At 43.3% G+C, this 19,711-nt stretch overlaps 1 protein-coding gene across 7 annotated transcripts in view; it reads left to right on the top strand.

The window, feature by feature from the left end:
• The window catches only part of ELOVL7 (ELOVL fatty acid elongase 7), a 95,574-nt gene that overhangs the window by 73,068 nt on the left and 2,795 nt on the right, over window positions 1-19,711 (top strand). For all 7 annotated transcript variants that reach the window (XM_056541089.1, XM_056541073.1, XM_056541107.1 and 4 more), the window contains 5 exons: window positions 4,448-4,638; window positions 5,369-5,449; window positions 8,031-8,087; window positions 9,545-9,650; window positions 18,338-18,474. In XM_056541089.1, the coding sequence (XP_056397064.1) occupies window positions 4,448-4,638; window positions 5,369-5,449; window positions 8,031-8,087; window positions 9,545-9,650; window positions 18,338-18,474 (572 nt within the window). The remainder of the gene's footprint in view (window positions 1-4,447; window positions 4,639-5,368; window positions 5,450-8,030; window positions 8,088-9,544; window positions 9,651-18,337; window positions 18,475-19,711) is intronic.

Here is a 19,711-nt window from a genome sequence, read left to right as displayed (position 1 = left end):
TGGGCTTAACAGGATTTAAAGGTACAAACACTTATTAACACATTAGTGCAATACATTAACTCTAGGCAATGAGAGTTCTGAGGAGTGTGGGGGCCAGGGGACTGGGACTGAGTCCACGTGATAGGACCAATAGTGTACAGAAGGGCCACCTTTGTACTGGGCCACCACATAAATATTTGCGTAGTTTAAATCTTTATATGTACATGTGTCGTCCTTCCTGTTGGAATGATGGCTTAAATAAAGAGCATTACATGAGATGGAGGACACAGTATACAGTATGACCCAACCTTAGCGGTTACCTCATTTAACACTGCTCAAAATGTGTTCACCCAGGAAAACTGATGAGGTGTAATGTAAGTGGAGCTGGCTGCTGGTGATATATGGTAGGCGATCAACATTCCATATGTTTATTAGGTGCTAGAATACAAGCGGCTAAGCCTCAGGAGATGAACGTCATGCTGGGCTTGCTAATGCTCTGACAAGGAACCAGCCACTACGTACGAATAACCGGGTGGATAAATAATTATAGTTTATGGCCAAGGTCCAGGGGCAATGTCAAAGCAGTGTCATTCAATGAATATGCATTCATTAGACCTGATACAGGATGTTTATAGATTTGTTTCTGTTATAAATATTATATAACCTATTTTAGGATATTTTTAGATGACTGAGACCCCACTTACCTCATATCTGTATCTGTCCCTCCCCTATATCCCATACTTAATTAAATAACTGAATCAACAACAATTCTTTAACTTTGTGTGGGTGGGAATCAGCCACAGCTTTATCTAAAATAAAACTATAATAAAAACAAATAACTGTAAACAAGGCACCATTGGCTTCTTGCCAACCCGAGAGGTGCTGCCACATTGTCCTGTGTGCAGGTCTACCCCGGGTTGGCCCCCGCTTTCTCCATCTTCTTTCTGCCATGGAGGAGACCAGTTAAATCTTCACTGGGCTCCGACCCCCCCCCCCCCCCCCACCCAGAAGGTACAGGCCATGCTCGATGCCATCTTGTAATTTCGACAGATGGACCCCATCAGATCTGAGCAACACACAGTTGTCCCCCTCCACCTGGATATGCCGGAACGGAGCCGCACGAAGCGAGACATGTGCGCGTTCACTGTCCAGCGTGCCCTTTCAACTGCCGTGACCCCATGCCACACTGCCTGGGGAACGATCTCCGATCACAGCAAGAGGAGCTCAGAGAAAAAAACAGGGAACCTGACACAATCTGCTCTCGTCATTGTCAGGAGCTCTGCCAGTGGGGTGGAGCAGAGATAGTTGCCCCCAACATGCATCGCAAACAACACCGGACCCTGGGACAACTGGCAGATTTTTCACAACCTCGGCTAAAACCTGGGGCCACCTCAGCCCCCCCGATGCCACGCAAATGAATCTCCACACCTTGGAATCCAAGGGTCCTGCCGCCAGGATGCATCTCAGCCCTCTGACTCGGCTGGTACACAAGAGTGCCCGAGTACCCACACCACCGGCGCCTGCAACAAAAAATTCACGTCATCAAATCAGGGCGAATATATCGGGCACAGCACGCAGAACACCAGCGCCCCACTTGCTGGACCTCTCACTCCAGCAATCCGGCCCTCGCCTCTATACGAAAAGAATGAATCCCGAACTCACAAAAATCAAAACCCACAAAAGAAAGACAATGGTGGAAAACTGACAAAAACTGAAACTGGGTCAATGGTGAGGCGTCCTCGTGCAGCAAAAAAGAGGGGCCCCGCGGCTGCAAGGCCAAGTAAGAGGGCGACAGCCGAAAAGGACACTCCTCCCCGGACCCCGCATACAACACCGTCCACGAGCCCCGACTCGCCTGATCAGTTTTAGACCATCGGATATGCAACCGGACAAAATTATCACCCAAAAAAAATCTGCTTGGCCTTCAGCGCTCTGACACGGATGCGGTGGCTTGGATGCCGCACACCCTTGGTGGCAAGGGATAACCTGCGGGGGAAAAAACCCTGCCCATAGGCATGATCCTGCACGAAAAATTCAGCAAACACAACAAAGCTCCAAAAAAAAAAAACCTTGGGACATACCACCCTGGTTACTGGGCAGATTACAGGTAGGGGAGGGGTGCTGCAACTCCACAAGTTAATTTAACCCCTAAACTGCACTCCAGTCAGGGGGCAATCTAGTTAAGCACAGCTTGCCCCACCAAATTCCTCAAAGTCCCCAGCCCTCTTTTTTTACTTTTGCCTGGCAAATCTCCACATTGCATGACTGCAACAGTCTACTGGAATGTAAGAGTAGTTACAGCATGTATTATTGCACGAAGACGTACAAGGCACTGCCAACCTCCTCCTTCCTTTCCCTTAAGGCTCCTTTCACACTATGAGCATTCATCCGTTTATTAAACATCCGTTTTTCTGTGTAAAAACGGATGTATAGTAACGCATGCTAACGGCTGAATAAATATTCATCCGTTTAGACCCATTATAGCATCCCTCATGTATGGCCATTTTTACACCTCTGCCTACAGACTCCCACAGCCGGGACTACTACTACTACTACTCCATTCATGGAACAGAAGTCTTTCCATGATGGGAGTAGTAGTCCCCTGGCTGCGGGTGGCTGGGGAGGCTACATTAGTGTTTATATCACTACCCCCATCAGGGAACAGACTCTGTTTCATGATGGGGGTTGTAGTACAGGGGCTGAGGGATTAATTGCATCGGTCTCCCTTCTGAGACCCAATGCGATTAGAAGTTATTAAACAGGGGAGCGGGCAGCATGCTCCACTTCCCTGCGATGTACGATGTATCACTTTCATTTTTAAATTCCAGATATATACCCCCCCCCCCAGCGATTCTAGATCTCTTTCCCCACCGCAGCGCTTCTATTTGAAAACCCCGCCGGGAGCCCTGAATGGCTCCTCAGTATCTACCATTCAGGGCTCCCGGCGGGGAATTTAAAAATAAAAGTAAATTTCATTGTACATCGCAGGGGAGCACAGCATGCCGCCCTCTCCCCTGTTTAATAACTTCTAATCACATCGGGTCTCAGAAGTGAAACCCGGTGCGATTAATCCCTCAGCCCCTGTACTACAACCCGCATCATGGAACAGAGTCTGTTCCATGATGGGGGTTGTAGTACAAACACTAGTAGTAGTCCCTCAGGTACTGCAGGAGTCGGCTGATGTTGCCTCTTCTGAGCATGCTCAGAAGTAATAACTGATATTATAAACATAAAGGCTTATACGTTTGCCATAGACTTCAATGTTAAAAATAACGTCCATTAATTTACCCGTTTCTTGTGATGAAAGAAAATTTAGTGCATGTGCTGTTTTTTCTCCCGTCACAATTAAGGTTTTTATTCATGACTGCCTATAATGGGACATAACGGATGATCAGAAAATCCCATAGACTTGAATGGGATTTTCTAACGGACGTTTAACATCCGTTTTTTAAAGCTTTTCTAACGGATGTTTAGAACTGATCTTTTAACGGATGAATTTTATAGAGTGAAATCAGCCTAAGAGGGAAAGTAGGATAGTGAAAAATACATCCCTTACAGTGAATGGAAACAGTCATTTTTTTGTCATGTATTTGCCATTTAGGTACCTGTGGGCCTGTGCCTGGGGCAACAGTGTTGAGGGGGCAGAATTTAAAGTCTAACTGTGCTGGTGGATAAGGATTTGCCTGACATCCAATGCAAATCTATGGGACTTTATGCAAATCTGTATGCTGCTCATTGTTGTCTCCTCCAAGTCTCAATTACAAAGTTTCAAGAGATTTAAAGGGGTATACCAGAAAGTTATACAAATTTGTAAATTATTTCTATTTAAAAATGTTAATCTGTCTGACAACAACTGCACAGAGTAGGAGAGGTTTGCTATGGGGATTTGCTTCTACTCTGGACAGTTCCCGAGACAGGTGTCACCAGAGAGCACTTGGACAGAAAAGAACAACTCAACTTCAGCAGCTCATAAGTACTGAAAGGATTAAGATTTTTTTAAATAAAAATAATTTACAAATCTGTTTAACTTTCTGGAGACAGTTGAGATATAAACATATAAAAGTTTTGATATCATGTTGTTAAAGATATTTATTATAATGAATTGTTCAGAACAGCATTTTGTCCCTTAGGCCGTATGCACTCATGATCCACTCCAGTGTACAGCGCTGTGCCCATGTGCTTCACTCCCCGGCTGGCCGCCAGATCGGACTGACGTGCTCCACTATAGTCTATAGGGCGTATCATATCTCTCTGCTGGCTGGAGAGTGAAGTGCGTAACAGCATGCTTCATCCATTTATTGCTCACGCTTGCAGTAGGTCTCAGGACCGAGACCTGGTGTGATCTAAACTTTTGACATGTCTTGATGATGGACTAAATGACAGTAACACTTTTTAAATAAATAAAAAAAAGTGAATATTATTGCACTTCTGGATTGTCTAATGTCTTTTTTGTCCTCTTTCTTGATAGATCCACGGGTGGAGGACTGGCCACTTATGTCCTCTCTGATCCCTCAGACACTCATCATTGGGGCGTATATATATTTTGTGACGTCGATTGGGCCCAGGATGATGGAGAACCGGAAACCGTTTGATCTAAAGGGCATAATGGCAGCATACAACTTCTTTATGGTTTTGTTCTCCATGTACATGTGCTATGAAGTAAGTGCAATCTTTAAGACTTCGGCAAATAATTATATGGAATTCTTTAAAGAGGTTATCCAAAGACTAAATTGTGTCCCGTAGGATAGGGTAGTGTTTTGCAAAAAGTGTGCCTCCAGCTGTTGAAAAACTACAACTCCCAGGATGCCCGGACAGCCGAAGGCTGTCCGGGCATACTGGAAGTTGTAGTTTTGCCACAGCTGAAGGCACACTGGTTGGAAAAAAATGGGATAGGGAATAAATAGCTGATCAATGAGGATTTGAACACTGGGACCCAAAGAGACTACTCCTTAAATGGGAACTCTAATGTTAAAAAAATGTATCCCCTACCCACAGGATAGGGGATAAGTGTCTGATTGTGGAGGGTCCAACATTTGGAACTCCTGCCATCTCCAGAATGTGGCCCCTAATCTCCCAGCTGCATGAATAGCGAGGTCGGTTTGCACTCCATGCATTCTCTATGGGAGCGCTGGAGATACCTGATTACAGCACTCGTGTATCTCCAACACTCCCATAGAGAATGCATGGGGTGAATACTAACCCTGCGCTCCATGCAGCTGGCTGGGAGATTTCGGGGCTCTATTCTTAAGATCGCGGGGGGGCCCAGAGGTCAGACATCATATGAATAGGTGGCATGTTTTTAAATTCTGGAGTACCCCTTTAACTACATACTGACGTGTACCTGTTGAATATTCTCTGCTTAATTCTACTTTATGCTCTTTTGTTTTAGTTCCTTATGTCAGGCTGGGCTACAGGTTATTCCTTTCAATGTGACATTGTGGATTACTCTCGGTCACCGCAGGCATTGAGGGTGAGTAACTCATTTATGATATCGGATGCTGCGATCATTCAGGTATTTTACCTTGTGACCCGGTTACATTGCAGATAGGATTGTAAGGTAGTTAATGATTGCTACATAAAGCCAGATTAGAGCCAAACAAATATAATAGCACTATAATATCCGTATACTGTGGACTATATCATCTTTCCAGTATATTTTGCACACCTGTCTGTAATGTGCAATGCAGTGTGTCCCAACCAGGGTGCCTCCAGCTGTTTCAAAACTACAATTCCCAGCATGCCCGGACAGCCTTTGGCTGTCCGGGCATGCTGAGAGTTGTAGTTTTGCAACAGCTGGAGAGACCCCCCTGGTTGGGTAACATTGGTGTAATGTTTGGACATAGGGAAGACTTATCAAAATCTGTGCAAAGGAAAAGTCGAGCATTTGCCCATAGCAACCAATCAGATTGCTTCCATTTTTTTAGAGGCCTTTTTAAAAATGAAAGAAACAATCTGGTTGCTATGGGCAACTGCTCCACTTTTCCTCTGCACAGGTTTTGATACAATTTCTCCATAGAGCCTGTACGCAACACACTGGGGGGAATTTATCAACTGGCGTACACCTGCAAAATTGCGTATGAGCTTTTAACCCTTTTTTGCAATATCCAGGGGCTTCCTTTTCTGCTTAAAGGGGTATTCCAGGCAAAACCTTTTTTATATATATATATATATATATATATATATATATATATATATATATATATATATATATATATAAAGTTAAACAGATTTGTAAATTACTTCTATTAAAACATCTTAATCCTTCCAATAGTTATTAGCTTCTGAAGTTTTCTGTCTAACTGCTCAATGATGATGTCACGTCCTGGCAGCTGTGCATGATGGGAGAATATCCCCATAGGAACTGCACAGCTCCCGAGACGTGAGTCATCAGAGAGCAGTTAAACAGAAAACAACAACTCAACTTCAGAAGCTAATAACTATTGGAAGGATTAAGATTTTTTAATAGAAGTAATTTACAAATCTGTTTAACTTTCTGGAGCCAGTTGATTTATAAAAAAAAAAGTTTTGGCCTGGAATACCCCTTTAACTGGGAAAACCCACACACTCAGGCAGCAGGTTTCGCATTGCACAAAAATCTGCCCAAATGTAAATTCAAAAATGTTTGTTAGTTGTGTATTTTTGCAGCAGAAACATTAAACGGGTTGTCCAGGATTAGAAAAACAGTCTATTTCTTAAAAAAAACAGCACCACACCTGTCCTCAGGTTGTGTGCAGTATTGCAGCTCCGTTCCATTAAAGAGGTACTCCGGTGGAAATTTTTTGTAATAAATCAACTGGTGCCATAAAGTTTTAACAGATTTGTAAACTACTTCTATTTAAAGATCCTTCCAGTACTTATCAGCTGCTGTAAGCTCCAAAGGAAGTTGTGTAGTTCTTTCCAGTCTGACCGTGCTCTCTGCTGACACCTCTGTCCATGTCAGGAACTGTCCAAAGTAGAAGCAAATTCCCATAGCAAACCTGTCCTGCTCTGCGCAGTTCCTGACATTGACAGAGGGGTCAGCAGAGAGCACTGTGGTCAAACAGAAAATAAATTCTAAAAGAAAAGAACTTCCTCTGGAGCATACAGCAATTGATAAGTACTGGAAGAATTAAGATTTATTAATGGAAGTAATTCACAAATCTGTTAAATTTTCTGGCACCAGTTGATTAAAAAAAAAAAAAAGTTTTCCACCTACACTTTTTAAAGTAAATTAAGCCAAATTGTAACACCACACACAATCTGAGGACAGGTGTGGTGCTGTTTTTGGAAAAAATTAGCTTTGTGTTTTTATTGCTGGATAACCCCTTTTAAGGATCTGTAACAAAATCTGCCACTGCGGCTTTTTAACACTTTTGGTGGGAATTTGTACTGAGATGCTAAGGACTTGGTGCAGCAGAATCCCATAAGAATTTTCACAGTCCACATGGCCGAAACATCTGCCACAAAAATTCTGATTCTGGACTCTGCAGAAAGAATTGACATGTCCGCATTGCCGTCTATGGAGAGGTGAATTTCCAGTGGGTCGGCACTTTTCTTGGCAGACATTCCACCGTGTAAACATACCCTCAAAGTGGCAGATTTGTAGAAAGAATTTCTCTAATTTGTATAGAGACTAATGGGAAAGTCACCAAATTTTCAGTTATAATTCCCAGATGTATGGTCTAGCTCAGTCGTCTTCAACCTGCGGACCTCCAGATGTTGCAAAACTACAATTCCCAGCATGCCCGGACAGCCAACGGCTGTCCGGGCATGCTGGGAGTTGTAGTTTTGCAACATCTGGAGGTCCGCAGGTTGAAGACCGCTGGACTATGGCAGATCAGTAGGCAGTGTGATGCATTGTACTGTATATGAATGTACATTGTCAGCTGTTTCAGACCCAGCATTGTCCTCTGTGCCGGGTCATAAATAAGCTCTTTGTATCATCGGCCTTTTACAGTTTCTTAATTGTGGAAAGATCAATGGTGCGTGCGGCGTAATTTGTAACAAAGAGTGAATGTGAGAGAATTTAAAGGAGAAGTATTCTATTTTAACCAGCCTCTTCTCTTCTCCAGATGGCCTGGACATGTTGGTTGTTCTATTTTTCAAAGTTTATAGAGTTACTTGACACTGTAAGTATATAGATATATATATTCAGACAAATTCTACACCCCATGATGATTATTTTAATGGAATCTGCACAATTTTAAAAAGCCACCTAAACCATGTTAAGACCGGTCATATATTACAAAACTGTGAATATATTAGTAAAAATGTTAAATAATTAAAGGGGTATTCCGGCTTTATAGGGGATAAGATGTATGATCACAGGGGTCCCGCCGCTGGGAACGCTCGCGATTTCGGTGCAGTCCTCGGCATTCTGCCTCAGAGACTGGGATGTGTCGTCACAGCCATGCCCCCTAGTGACGCCATGCCCCCTCCATTCATGTCTATGGTAGGGGGCATGATGGCTGCACCGAAATAGCAGCGGGACCCCTGCGATCATACATCTTATCACCTATCCTTTGGAATACCCCTTTAATCCTGGCACCTGGCATGTAAGTAAACTCTCTGGGGCATGGAGGGCTTGCGCCCTCGCCTCACCAGGTAGGTGAAAAAAACGATAACTATGAAAAGATACCCATGAGATGGGGGAGCGAGTCCTGAAGGGCTCTTACTCCTGGCTTCAATACTTATACCAAAAAAAGGTATGGAGTGGCCTAAATAAAAAATAAATAAAAATAAACTAAACCATATTAACCCCTTTCTCTGGCATGCTTTTTGGGCCATAAAGGGGTAATCAACTATAAAACTTTTTTTTTTTTTCTTGTGCCAGAAAGTTTTCGGATTTGTAAATTACTTCTATTAAAACATCTTAATCCTTCCAGTACTTATCAGCTGCTCTATGCTCCACAGGAAGTTCTTTTTTTTATTTTTTATTTCCTTTCTGTCTGACCACAGTGCTCTCTGCTGATACCTCTGTCCATTTTAGGAGCTGTACAGAGTAGGAACAAATCCCCATAACAAACCTATCCTATGCCGGACAGTTCCTGACATAGACTGAGGTGTCAGTAGAGAGCACTGTGGTCCGACAGAAAGGAAATTAGAAAACTTCCTGTGGATCATACAGCTGCTGATAAGTACTGGAAGGATTAAGATTTTTAAATAGAAGTCATTTACAAATCTGTTAAACTTTATGGCACCAGTTGATTTTTAAATCTCAGTTGCCAGTGGAGTACCTCTTTAATGCCGGAGCATTATTATTTATTTTTCCTTCTATGGTCTCCTTCAAAGTGCCATAACTTTTGTTATGTACTTGTACTTTAATGCCATCATGGGAGGTTTCAAATATTATATTGGGTAATTTTTGTCACCACCAGACAGAAATCCAAAGGACCCCCATAACTGGACAAAAACTACTGCGTGCATTTGTCACATGACTAGGCAGATATGAGATAGACTTGAGGCAGGCGTGGAATAAATATGAGAGACACAGACAGATGGATAAAAGTTCTAGGGCATTTGTCTTTGTTGCTATGTAGTAGTGAAGGCACAAATTAAAACAAATATATATTTAATTTTTTTTCAGATATTTTTTGTTTTACGTAAAAAGAATAGTCAAGTCACATTCCTCCATGTGTTTCACCACTCTATCATGCCGTGGACCTGGTGGTTTGGTGTGAAGTTTGCTGCCGGTAAGTTTAGTTATTGTATCATACACTTTCATGGATAGTTGCTCCTTTTTCCTGACTATAGGCCATGTTTACACAGCAGGAAAAAAATATAGCAGCATAATAACAGCTTCTGTAAAAATGTGCGGTGTAGTAATGACAGTGATTATAAAATATATTAAATGTGTATATATACCGCTACCAGGTGTAACAGGAGTTTATTTTATTTATTTATTTTTTTTATTCGTGTGTGATGAATTTTATTTCTTTAAATTTTTTTAATTTATTTTATATGTAAGACCATTTCAATGCCTTGAAAAACAGAGTGATTTATCTACGGTTTTCCAACCCCCTGCTGTTATGACAATTGCATTTCTGCAGCAATTTTGCATTCTACCAATATGATACACATTGGAAATCTCCATGTGTGATATTGCTATTAATATTTTCATGAATTCTATTTAAAAACAAGCAAACACATGCCCATGTTGTTTCTCTTAAAGGGGTAGAAAACTTTTTTTTAATTTTTTTTTTCCAACTGTTGCCAAAAAGTTAAACAGATTTGTAATTGACTAGAGATGAGCGAATCGAAGTTGACGAACCCGAATTCGTTACGAATTTCATGAAAAATTCGATTCACAACGAATGCGAATATCGGCGCGATTTTATCGCGCGAATCACTTAATTAAACTTCATTTTACAGCGTTCCAGGCTATTGGAGACCTAAGATGGCGGATCCACATGTGAGTACATGGGGCAGGGGATTATGGGAGGGCGGGAAAAAGTGGCGGGAATGAAGGTAGACGGGATGACCCTATCGGCATTCATTGACCCCTGTGATGTCACAGGCCCTATATAATCGGCGGCCATCTTGCTTCTCTTCATTTCATCTATGCACTCAGATGGAGAGGACGGGACTGTGTGTGTGTGAATAGCTCATACCACAGCGTTACACTGCAACTGCCAGTCACATCAGCATTAGGGAAAGGCAGGAGTGCGGAGTGCTGTGCTGTTACACTGAGAAGGATCATTGATTGCTAAACCTCCTATTCACGTTATTGAGCATTGCAGCAGAGAGGGGCAGATAGCTGTCAGCTGCCTCATACAGATCTCCAAGCTGCCTGAAGTTTATCAACCATCTTACAGACTCATTTTTCAGCGCAATTCAGTATTTTTTTTGCTCCACAAATCTTCTGCTGCTCAGAATTGTGTGACAGAGTGCAATTTAGGGTTTAATCCCTGTATACCTTGGGGTATAGTGTAGTTGGGGTGTTGCTTCGGTATATGAGGGGTTAATTTAACCCTTGTCACTCGTGACGTCAGGGTGAGGGTTAATACGCTGAGGTAAATCTTCGGCCTATCGCCACCCTTCCCAGAAACGATAGGTGCGTGCTTAAATGAATGTAGGTCCACAATAGAGATGAACTTGAACTTGCATAAACTTTACTGAGGTACTTGCGGTACATCCAACGAACAGCAACAGTCTTAGCAATACAGTCTCTATACAGCACGGCAGTGATTGACAGATGCCGAGGACCATTGACTTATCCAAAGATTATTAGAATTAGGATTGGTGTAGAGATCAGTCCGGATTTAGGGGTCTATTTAGGTACGGTGATCTTGCTGAGTTAACAGGGATTGAGATAACTCAGTTTTGTAAAGATGGCCGTTGCCGCAAGGCTTGGTCCTAGTCACTGCTGATGACAGCTGCGCAGATCCTCCTATCAGCAGCCCACGAGGAAAGAGAGAGAGTAATGGCCGCCGCTCCCTTATATGGGCAGGGCCGTTTTGGATTAGTCCGTGTCAGCTGTCACTCACCGTTACAATGCATGGTGGGCGATCACCTGACATCCTCCAAAGGTCCTTGAACCAGAAAACCATAGAGTTTTGGAACGCATCACGTGACCCGCAGGTCCTGCGATGCCACAACAAGGTAAGTACATTTTATTTACATATTTACACATTGAATTTGAATAATTTTAACTATTAAAGGGGTGACAAGGGGCTAACTATTGATGAGGACCCCACCGGTACCTAGGGACTCTGACTTTGGGGACCTCACCACAAGGTAACGGATGCAATCCGGTACCGGGACACCACACAGACACTGTTGAGGAACCTGAGGAGGACATCAGTGACGTGCACACACCTGTTGATGATGATGAAGCCGATCGCAATTGGGAGCCGGGCGCAGAATGGGCTTCCTCATCATCAGGAGAAGATAGTTGCAGGTTGCCCTTGAGGCAGCAAGGTGGTAGCACGGTTGGCAGTCAGCGTGGTGGCAGGAGTAGAAATTCAGGAGCTAAACGTGCCCGGGGGAGATCACCTGCTTCGCGGCAGCCTACCTTTCCGGGAGGTAGTGGAACAGGGGTTCCTGGAGACTGCGCCAGTAGCAGTCAATTAGTGCGGACTGCAGGTGGGATAATCAGCTACTCAGCGGTGTGGAAGTTTTTCATAAGGCATCCGGAGGAGGTTCAAGTAGCCACATGCAAGATCTCTCGGCAGAAGGTGAAGCGTGGCCAGGGTCCCAATGTCGGCACCACGGCCCTGCGTCAACACATGCTTCGCCACCATAAAGCGGCCTGGGAGAACATTGGTTCCGATGTAGTGGTCCAGCCTTCTGCATCACCCAGTGGCCATCCGCTCCCTCCTTCATCCAGCCAAGGCTTCACCACCTCAGCCGAAGGGAACTGTGTGTCAAACCCTCCTTCTGTCGCTCCTGCTCCTCCCGCTTTTGGTCAGCCATTCCGCCAACAATCCATCAGCAAAGCCATGTCCAAGAGACAACAGTATGTGCCCACTCATCCAACTGCACAGAAGTTGAATGTGCTCCTGTCCAAGTTGGTGGTGTTCCAGTCCCTCCCTTTTCAAGTGGTGGACTCTGCACCTTTCAGAGAATTGATGGCTTGTGCCGAGCCGAGGTGGAGAGTCTCAAGCCGTCATTTCTTTGCGAAGAAGGCAGTACCAGCCCTGCATAAGTTTGTACAAGAGAAGGTGGGCCAGTCCTTGAGCCTGTCGGTGTGTTCAAAAGTGCACGGCAGCGCCGACGTGTGGAGCTGTAACTATGGGCAGGGACAATACTTGTCTTTTACGGCCCACTGGGTAAATGTGGTTCCTGCACAGCCACAACAGCAACTTGGACAGGTCACATCGCTTCCTCCTCCACGCTCTCGCTCCAGGCAGTTGGTCCTGTTACAGTGTGCGATGCCGCCCCCTCATCCTCCACCATGTCCTTTGCCTCCACTGCATGTCCAAATCTCGGTGGCCCTTCATCGTACCATGTGTGTAGGGCACGGCGGTGTCAAGCTGTTCTTCACATGGTTTGCCTTGGCGAACGGAGTCACACAGGGGAGGAACTGCTAAAGTTCATTCGTAAAGAAATCTGAGTATGGCTTACTCGACAAAATCTGGAAATGGGAACCATGGTGACAGACAACGGGAAGAACATCGTGTCCGCGCTGCGACAAGGAAGTGTGAAACACGCGCCCTGCATGGCACACGTCTTGAATCTGGTTGCCAAGCACTTCCCTTAGTCTTCACCCCATTTGCAAAACATCCTGAAAATGGCAAGGAAACTGTGCATGCACTTTATCCACTCGCACACCTTCCTTGAGCTGCAGCATCAGAACGGTATCCCACAACATAGTCGGTATCCCACACGTTGGAATTCCACCCTCCATATGTTGGACAGAGAATACGAACAAAGAAAAGCCATCACCGATTTCTTGATGATCCAAGCAGATAGGAGTACTCCCCTGTGTAACTTCAATGTGAACCAGTGGCAGCTCATACATGACAGCTGCCGTTTGCTGAGGCCCTTTGAGGAAGCCACATTATTTGTGAGTCGCCTGGATTACACAATGAACGACGTAATTCCACTCCTACATTTCCTACAACAAATGATTGAAACCATGGCTGGTCACGTCAATGGAGACGTTGCACCTACATCTCAAGGTTTACATGAGCCCTGCGGGGGCTGAACTGGAGGAGTAGGATGATGAGGGGCAGAGCGGAGCACAGTTTAGGTTGGATGAGATGGCCGGTGTTTCTAGTCCTCGGACAGGAGAGGAGGAGCAGGAGCAGCCAGAGGAGCTGGAGGGTTATGAGGAAGGAGAGACAGAGGACCCAGACACACCGTGGCAGTATGCAGTGGAGATGGAGGCAGGTAGTCCCTCCGAGTCACTGACGCAAATGGCGCAATGCATGCTCATTTGCTTGTGTAGTGACCCCCGAATTGTCAAAATTCGTCAGCGGGATGACTTCTGGATCTCCACCTTATTAGACCCCCGCTACGGTCCCAGAATGGGGGCCTTTTTTACACCCACTGAGAGGGAGGACAAACTGACCTACTACAGAGAGATTTTACGTAGTCAGTTGGCCGATGCCTATCGGCCACATGGTCCAGCCACTCGCAGTTCTGACTTGGGGGGGCCCTCTGCCCTCACCTTCCACTGCCATGGCTGCTGGGGAGGGGAGGGGTGGCAGGAGCAGTACCAGCTCAATCAGCAGAAGCCTGAGTCTACAGTCGCTGAGGAGTAGCTTTCTTCACCCGCATAGTGAAGCAACTCATCAGCAGCAGGTAGACATGGAGCAGGACCTGAACCAGCAGTTGGTGGCATGCCTTGACATGACCATGCTGACAACCATTGAAGATCCGCTGGACTTCTGGGCAGCCAAACTTGATCTATGGCCGCAACTAGCAGAGTTTGCCCTGGAAAAGCTATCCTGCCCGGCCAGTAGTGTGCCATCAGAGCGGGTGTTTAGTGCGGCCGGGGCCATAGTCACCCCAAGGCGAACTCGTCTGTCCACCAAAAATGTGGAGAGACTGACGTTTTGTCAAGATGAATCAGGGATGGATCAGCCAGGATTTCCAGCCACTAATGCCAGATGCCTAAGAGTAGATTGACAGTGCTGCTATACCAACATTTCCCAATTATGGTTGGTTATGAAACCCTCTTGAGTTATCAATTAGGGTTATGAAACCCTTTGGTACTGCGATTGCCTGCTCCTGGGTCATCCTGTGTCTTTCAGGAACTACTTGCCTCACTGATTTTGCCTCATTTAATTTTTGGATCTTTAGCAGTAGCTAAATACATGCTTTAATGCAAATTTCAACTTTGATCTTTAAATGTAATGGGTTAGGAAACCCTCTTGGGTACTGCTCCTGACTCATCCTGTGTCTTTCAGGAACTACTTGCCTCACTGATGCTTCTGGCCTTGGGCCTTTAATTTTTGGAAGTTTAGCAGTAGCTAATACATGCTTTAATGCAAATTTTAACAATTATCTTTAAATTCTCGGCGCTCTGCCAGGGTCTTCTCGTACCCCGCCGGGGCCGATCCGAGGACCTCACTAAACAATCCAATCGGTAGTAGAGACATGCGGTGTGTACAAAGGGCAGGGACGTAATGAACCCGAGCTTATGACCGGCACTTATTTGGATTCTTCTTTCCTGGCAAATAATTGCAATCCCTGATCCCTATCACGAACGGGGTTCAGCAGGTTACCCGCACCTGTCGGTGAAAGATAGACACACGCTGGTCCGTTCAGTGTAGCGCGCGTGCAGCCCCGGACATTTGAGGGCATAACACACCTGTTATTGCTCGATCTCGCAATTGATCGTGCAATGCAAGGGGTTATTAAAGCCTCTTGGGTACTGCTGATGCCTACTCCTGACTGCTCCTGTGTCTTTCAGGAACTACTTGACTTCATGATGCTTCTGGGCTTGGGCCTTTTAATTTTAGGATTTTTTAAATACATACATGCTTAATTTAAATTTCAACATTTATGGTGCAATGTATGGGGTTATTAAACACTCTTGGGTAGTGTTTTTTTTTTCTTCAAATTTTTTGATGATTATCACAGTAATAAACTTGAATTTACCAGAAATATAACCATTACACCATTGAACGCTTGTTGCGTGTGATTTATTTTTATTTTTAAGTAAAATTTTCAAAAAACATATGGGGAGGGATGAACTCTGCTTTTTTATTTCATAAAAAATTATTTTAGAGAAGAATGTCTTTTGGTGGTCCACCGTCCTGCATTATTGAGTCTTCTGGACTCTTGGATGTGTGCTTGTTCTGAAACAAAGGTACAAAAAACAAAAATGGCCGGTCAGGGCTATGGAGACGTTGCGCCTACATCTTACGGCCACATGAGCCCTGTGGGTGCTTGTGAGATTAGGTCCTTTGTACCCACACGGCGGGGTCCGGGACACAAATTCTGATTTAAATAAAAAAAAAATAAATCACACATTTTAATGGTCTTCTCATGCTGCAGCCAACTCCAGGCTGCGTCATTCTGGTAATATATAGAGAGCACCCGCTGTCCTAAATTTTTGTTGAAATTTTTCGTCAAAAATGTTTTTTGTTTTTTTTTATTATGGATTGTGAAGCTTTGGTGCGTACTCATGCATCAGCCAACTCCAACCTGTGTCACTCAGGCAATATATGGTTTACTGATGGTGCTGCTGGGTCTGGGAATTTCAAATTTTCTCATAGCTAGCACCTGCTATCCAAAAGTCTTCATCATAAATTTCTACAATTGTTGTGTTTTTTTTGGGGGGATTGTGAAGCCCTAGTGTGTACTCATGCATCAGCCAACTCCAGGCTGTGTCATTCAGGCAATATATAGGTAGCACCTGCTGTCCTAAATATTCTAATTTTTTTTAATTTTTTTTAATTTTTTTTTCATGTTTTTTTCTTTGGGATTCTGAAGCCCTGGTGTGTGCTCAATGCTGCTTCCTGCTACACTCTGTCAGCCCGTTGGTCCTGTGACAGTGTGCTACTCCGTCTCCACATCCTCCACTGTGTCTTAAGCCTCCACTGCCCGGACAAGTCTCAGTGGCCCTTCAGCATACCATGTGTGCAGGGAATGGCGGTGTCACGCTGTTCTTCACATGGTTTGCCTTGGCGAAAAGTCTTGGAAACAATGGCCGGTCAGGGCAATGGAGACATTGCGCCTACATCTCACGTCCACATGAGCCCTGTGGGGGCTTGTTGGATTTGGTGCTTTGTACCCACACGCTGGGGTCCGGGACACTGAAAGTTTGTTTTAAATTTCAAATCAAAAAATGATGGCGCTGCTGGGCCTGGGTCTGGGAATTTCAAATTTTCTCATAGGTAGCACCCGCTATCCAAAATCTTTTTCCAAAATTTCTAAAATTGTGGTGTTTTTTTGGGGGGGGATTGTGAAGCCCTTCTGTGTACTCATGAATCAGCCAACTCCAGGCTGTCATTCAGGCAATATATGCTTTACTGATGTTGCTGTGGGGGCTTGTTGGATTCGGTCCTTCGTACCCACACGTTGGGGTCCCGGACACTCAGTTTGTTTTAATTTTCAAATAAAAAAATGATGGCGCTGCTGGGCCTGGGTCTGGGAATTTTACATTTTCTCATAGGTAGCACCCGCTATCCAAAATCTTTGGTTTAAATTTCTTAATTCATCTTTTAATCTTAGGGATTGTGAAGACCTAGTGCCTACTCATGCTGCTGGCAACTCCGGGATGTGCCATTCATCCACTATATGGTCTCCTCATGCTGCCAACACCTCCACGCTATGTCATTCAGTCATTATATGGTCTCCTGACACTGATTCCACCACCAGGCTCTGTCATTGTGCTGCTGTGCGGCAGTGATTCTAAAAGCGATGCCGGTTATCTGCATGTTATTCTGAATAACAGTATTATTTCACTAGCCCAGCACACTCCATATGTGTTTTAGAACACAGCAAAGTGTTCTATACCCCTATAGAGGCTGTATGTAGGCTAGAAATAGCCTTTTTAAATATAGATTCGCTGTGAAAAAATTTGGATCGAAACAAACTTTTTCGGAAAATTCGGCGAATCGGCCGAATCGAATTTTTGAAAAGTTCGCTCATCTCTATAAATGACTTCTGTTAAAAGATCTTAGTCCTTCCAGTACTTATTACCAGCTGTATACTACAGAGGAAATTATTTTATTTTTGAATTTCTTTTCTTTCTGTCCACAGTGCTCTCTGCTGACTGCTCTGTTCAGTTCCTAAAAATGACAGAGGTCTCAGCAGCACTGTGGTCAGGCAGAAAAGAAATCCAAAAATAAAAGCATTTTCTTCTGTAATATACAGCAGTTAATAAGCACTGGAAGGATTACGATTTTTAAATAGAAGTAATTTACAAATCTGTTTAACTTTTTGGCAACAGTTGATCTAAAAAAAAAATTGTTTTCCACCGGAGTACCCATTCAAGTAATATTCTTGGTTTTGTGTGAAATATAAAAATTATTTTTGTTAATCTTGTTGATATTTTTCCAGTATATAGGAATTATAAGTCACTTATTTTTTTTTTTTTTTTCTTGGGGGGGGGGGGGGGGGGGTGTATCCATTTGTATCCATCTTGTCACTGTTAGCAGTACAGGCCAGGATATTAATATGAACAAAGTCTCATTGTATGGTCAAATGTTCAAATGGGACTTGTTCAGTCTATTAGGATAATAAAAAATTAAATAAAAGACTTAATAGAACAAAAAGCTGATTTATATAAAAAATGCAAAAAGTGTCCTAAACTAACCAAAAGAGAGGTGGAAACTATACTTGTTCTTCCTACTTTCAGCCATATGTATAGATGTTGTCATTTACTTAGCTGCTATAATGTCAGTTCTCACACTTGCTGTAATAACCTTTATACAGAACTGCAGTCACAGAATAGAACGTTTCTATGTCTCTCCCTGTTCAGGTGGTTTGGGCACATTCCATGCACTGGTGAACTGTGTAGTGCATATCATCATGTACACCTACTATGGTGTCTCTGCACTGGGGCCTGCATACCAGAAGTACCTGTGGTGGAAAAAGCACATGACTACTATACAACTGGTGAGTTTTACCATACACACACTTAAATACCGCAATATGACAGACGAAAAACCTTTTTGATTGAACAATTTTCAGCATTTCTCTTGTTGATGGTTGTTTATGCTACTGTAGTTACGTATACATTACATTCTCATGCAGGGCAATGCTTGTACTATTGGGTGACTATTTTTGCAATGAATTATTTGATTATAAAAGGAGATGAACATGAAAAGTTTAAGGGGATTTCTTATGGTAACAGGGTTACATTTACACCCTCTGTATTAGTGATCTGCCGGAAAACAATAGACATGGAGGGAAAAAAAACATAAAGGGGAAATTTATCTTTTAGTTTTACCCTTTTTTTTATTTTATTTTATTTTTTTTTCACGTACACTCTTTTTCAATAAATAAGGTGTTAGCTTTCTCTTAATGGTTAACCCCTTAAGGACCGGGGTTTTTTCCGTTTTTGCATTTTCGTTTTTTGCTCCTTGCCTTTAAAAAATCATAACTTTCAATTTTGCACCTAAAAATCCATATGATTGCTTATTTTTTGCGCCACCAATTCTACTTTGTAATGACGTCAGTCATTTTGCCCAAAAATCTACGGTGAAACGGAAAAAAAAATCATTGTTCGACAAAATTGAAGAAAAAACTCAGTTTTGTAGCTTTTGGGGGCTTCCGTTTCTACGTAGTACATTTTTTGGTAAAAATGACACCTTATATTTATTCTGTAGGTCCATACGATTAAAATGATACCCTACATATATAGGTTTGATTTTGTCGGACTTCTGGAAAAAATCATAACTACATGCAGGAAAATTAATACGTTTAAAATTGTCATCTTCTGACCCCTATAACTTTTTTTATTTTTCCGTGTATGGGGCGGTATGAGGGCTAATTTTTTGCGCTGTGATCTGAAGTTTTTAACGGTACCATTTTTGCATTGATAGGACTTATTGATCGCTTTTTATTCATTTTTAAATGATCTAAAAAGTGACCAAAAATGCACTATTTTGGACTTTGGAATTTTTTTGCGCGTACGCCATTGTCCGAGCGGTTTAATTAACTTTATATTTTTATAATTCGGACATTTCCGCACGCGGTGATACCATATATGTTTGTTTTTATTTTTATTTACACTGTTTTTTTTTCCTTATGGGAAAAGGGGGGTGATTCAAACTTTTAATAGGGAAGGGGTTAAATGATATTCATTCACTTTTTTTTTTTTTTCACTTTTTTTTGCAGTGTTATAGCTCCC

This window comes from Hyla sarda, chromosome 1 (genome assembly GCF_029499605.1).
Source record: "Hyla sarda isolate aHylSar1 chromosome 1, aHylSar1.hap1, whole genome shotgun sequence".
NCBI classification, from domain to species: Eukaryota; Metazoa; Chordata; class Amphibia; order Anura; family Hylidae; genus Hyla; species Hyla sarda.
The sequence above is the reverse complement of the archived record's forward strand: the minus strand, read 5'-3'. Positions and strand labels throughout refer to the sequence as shown.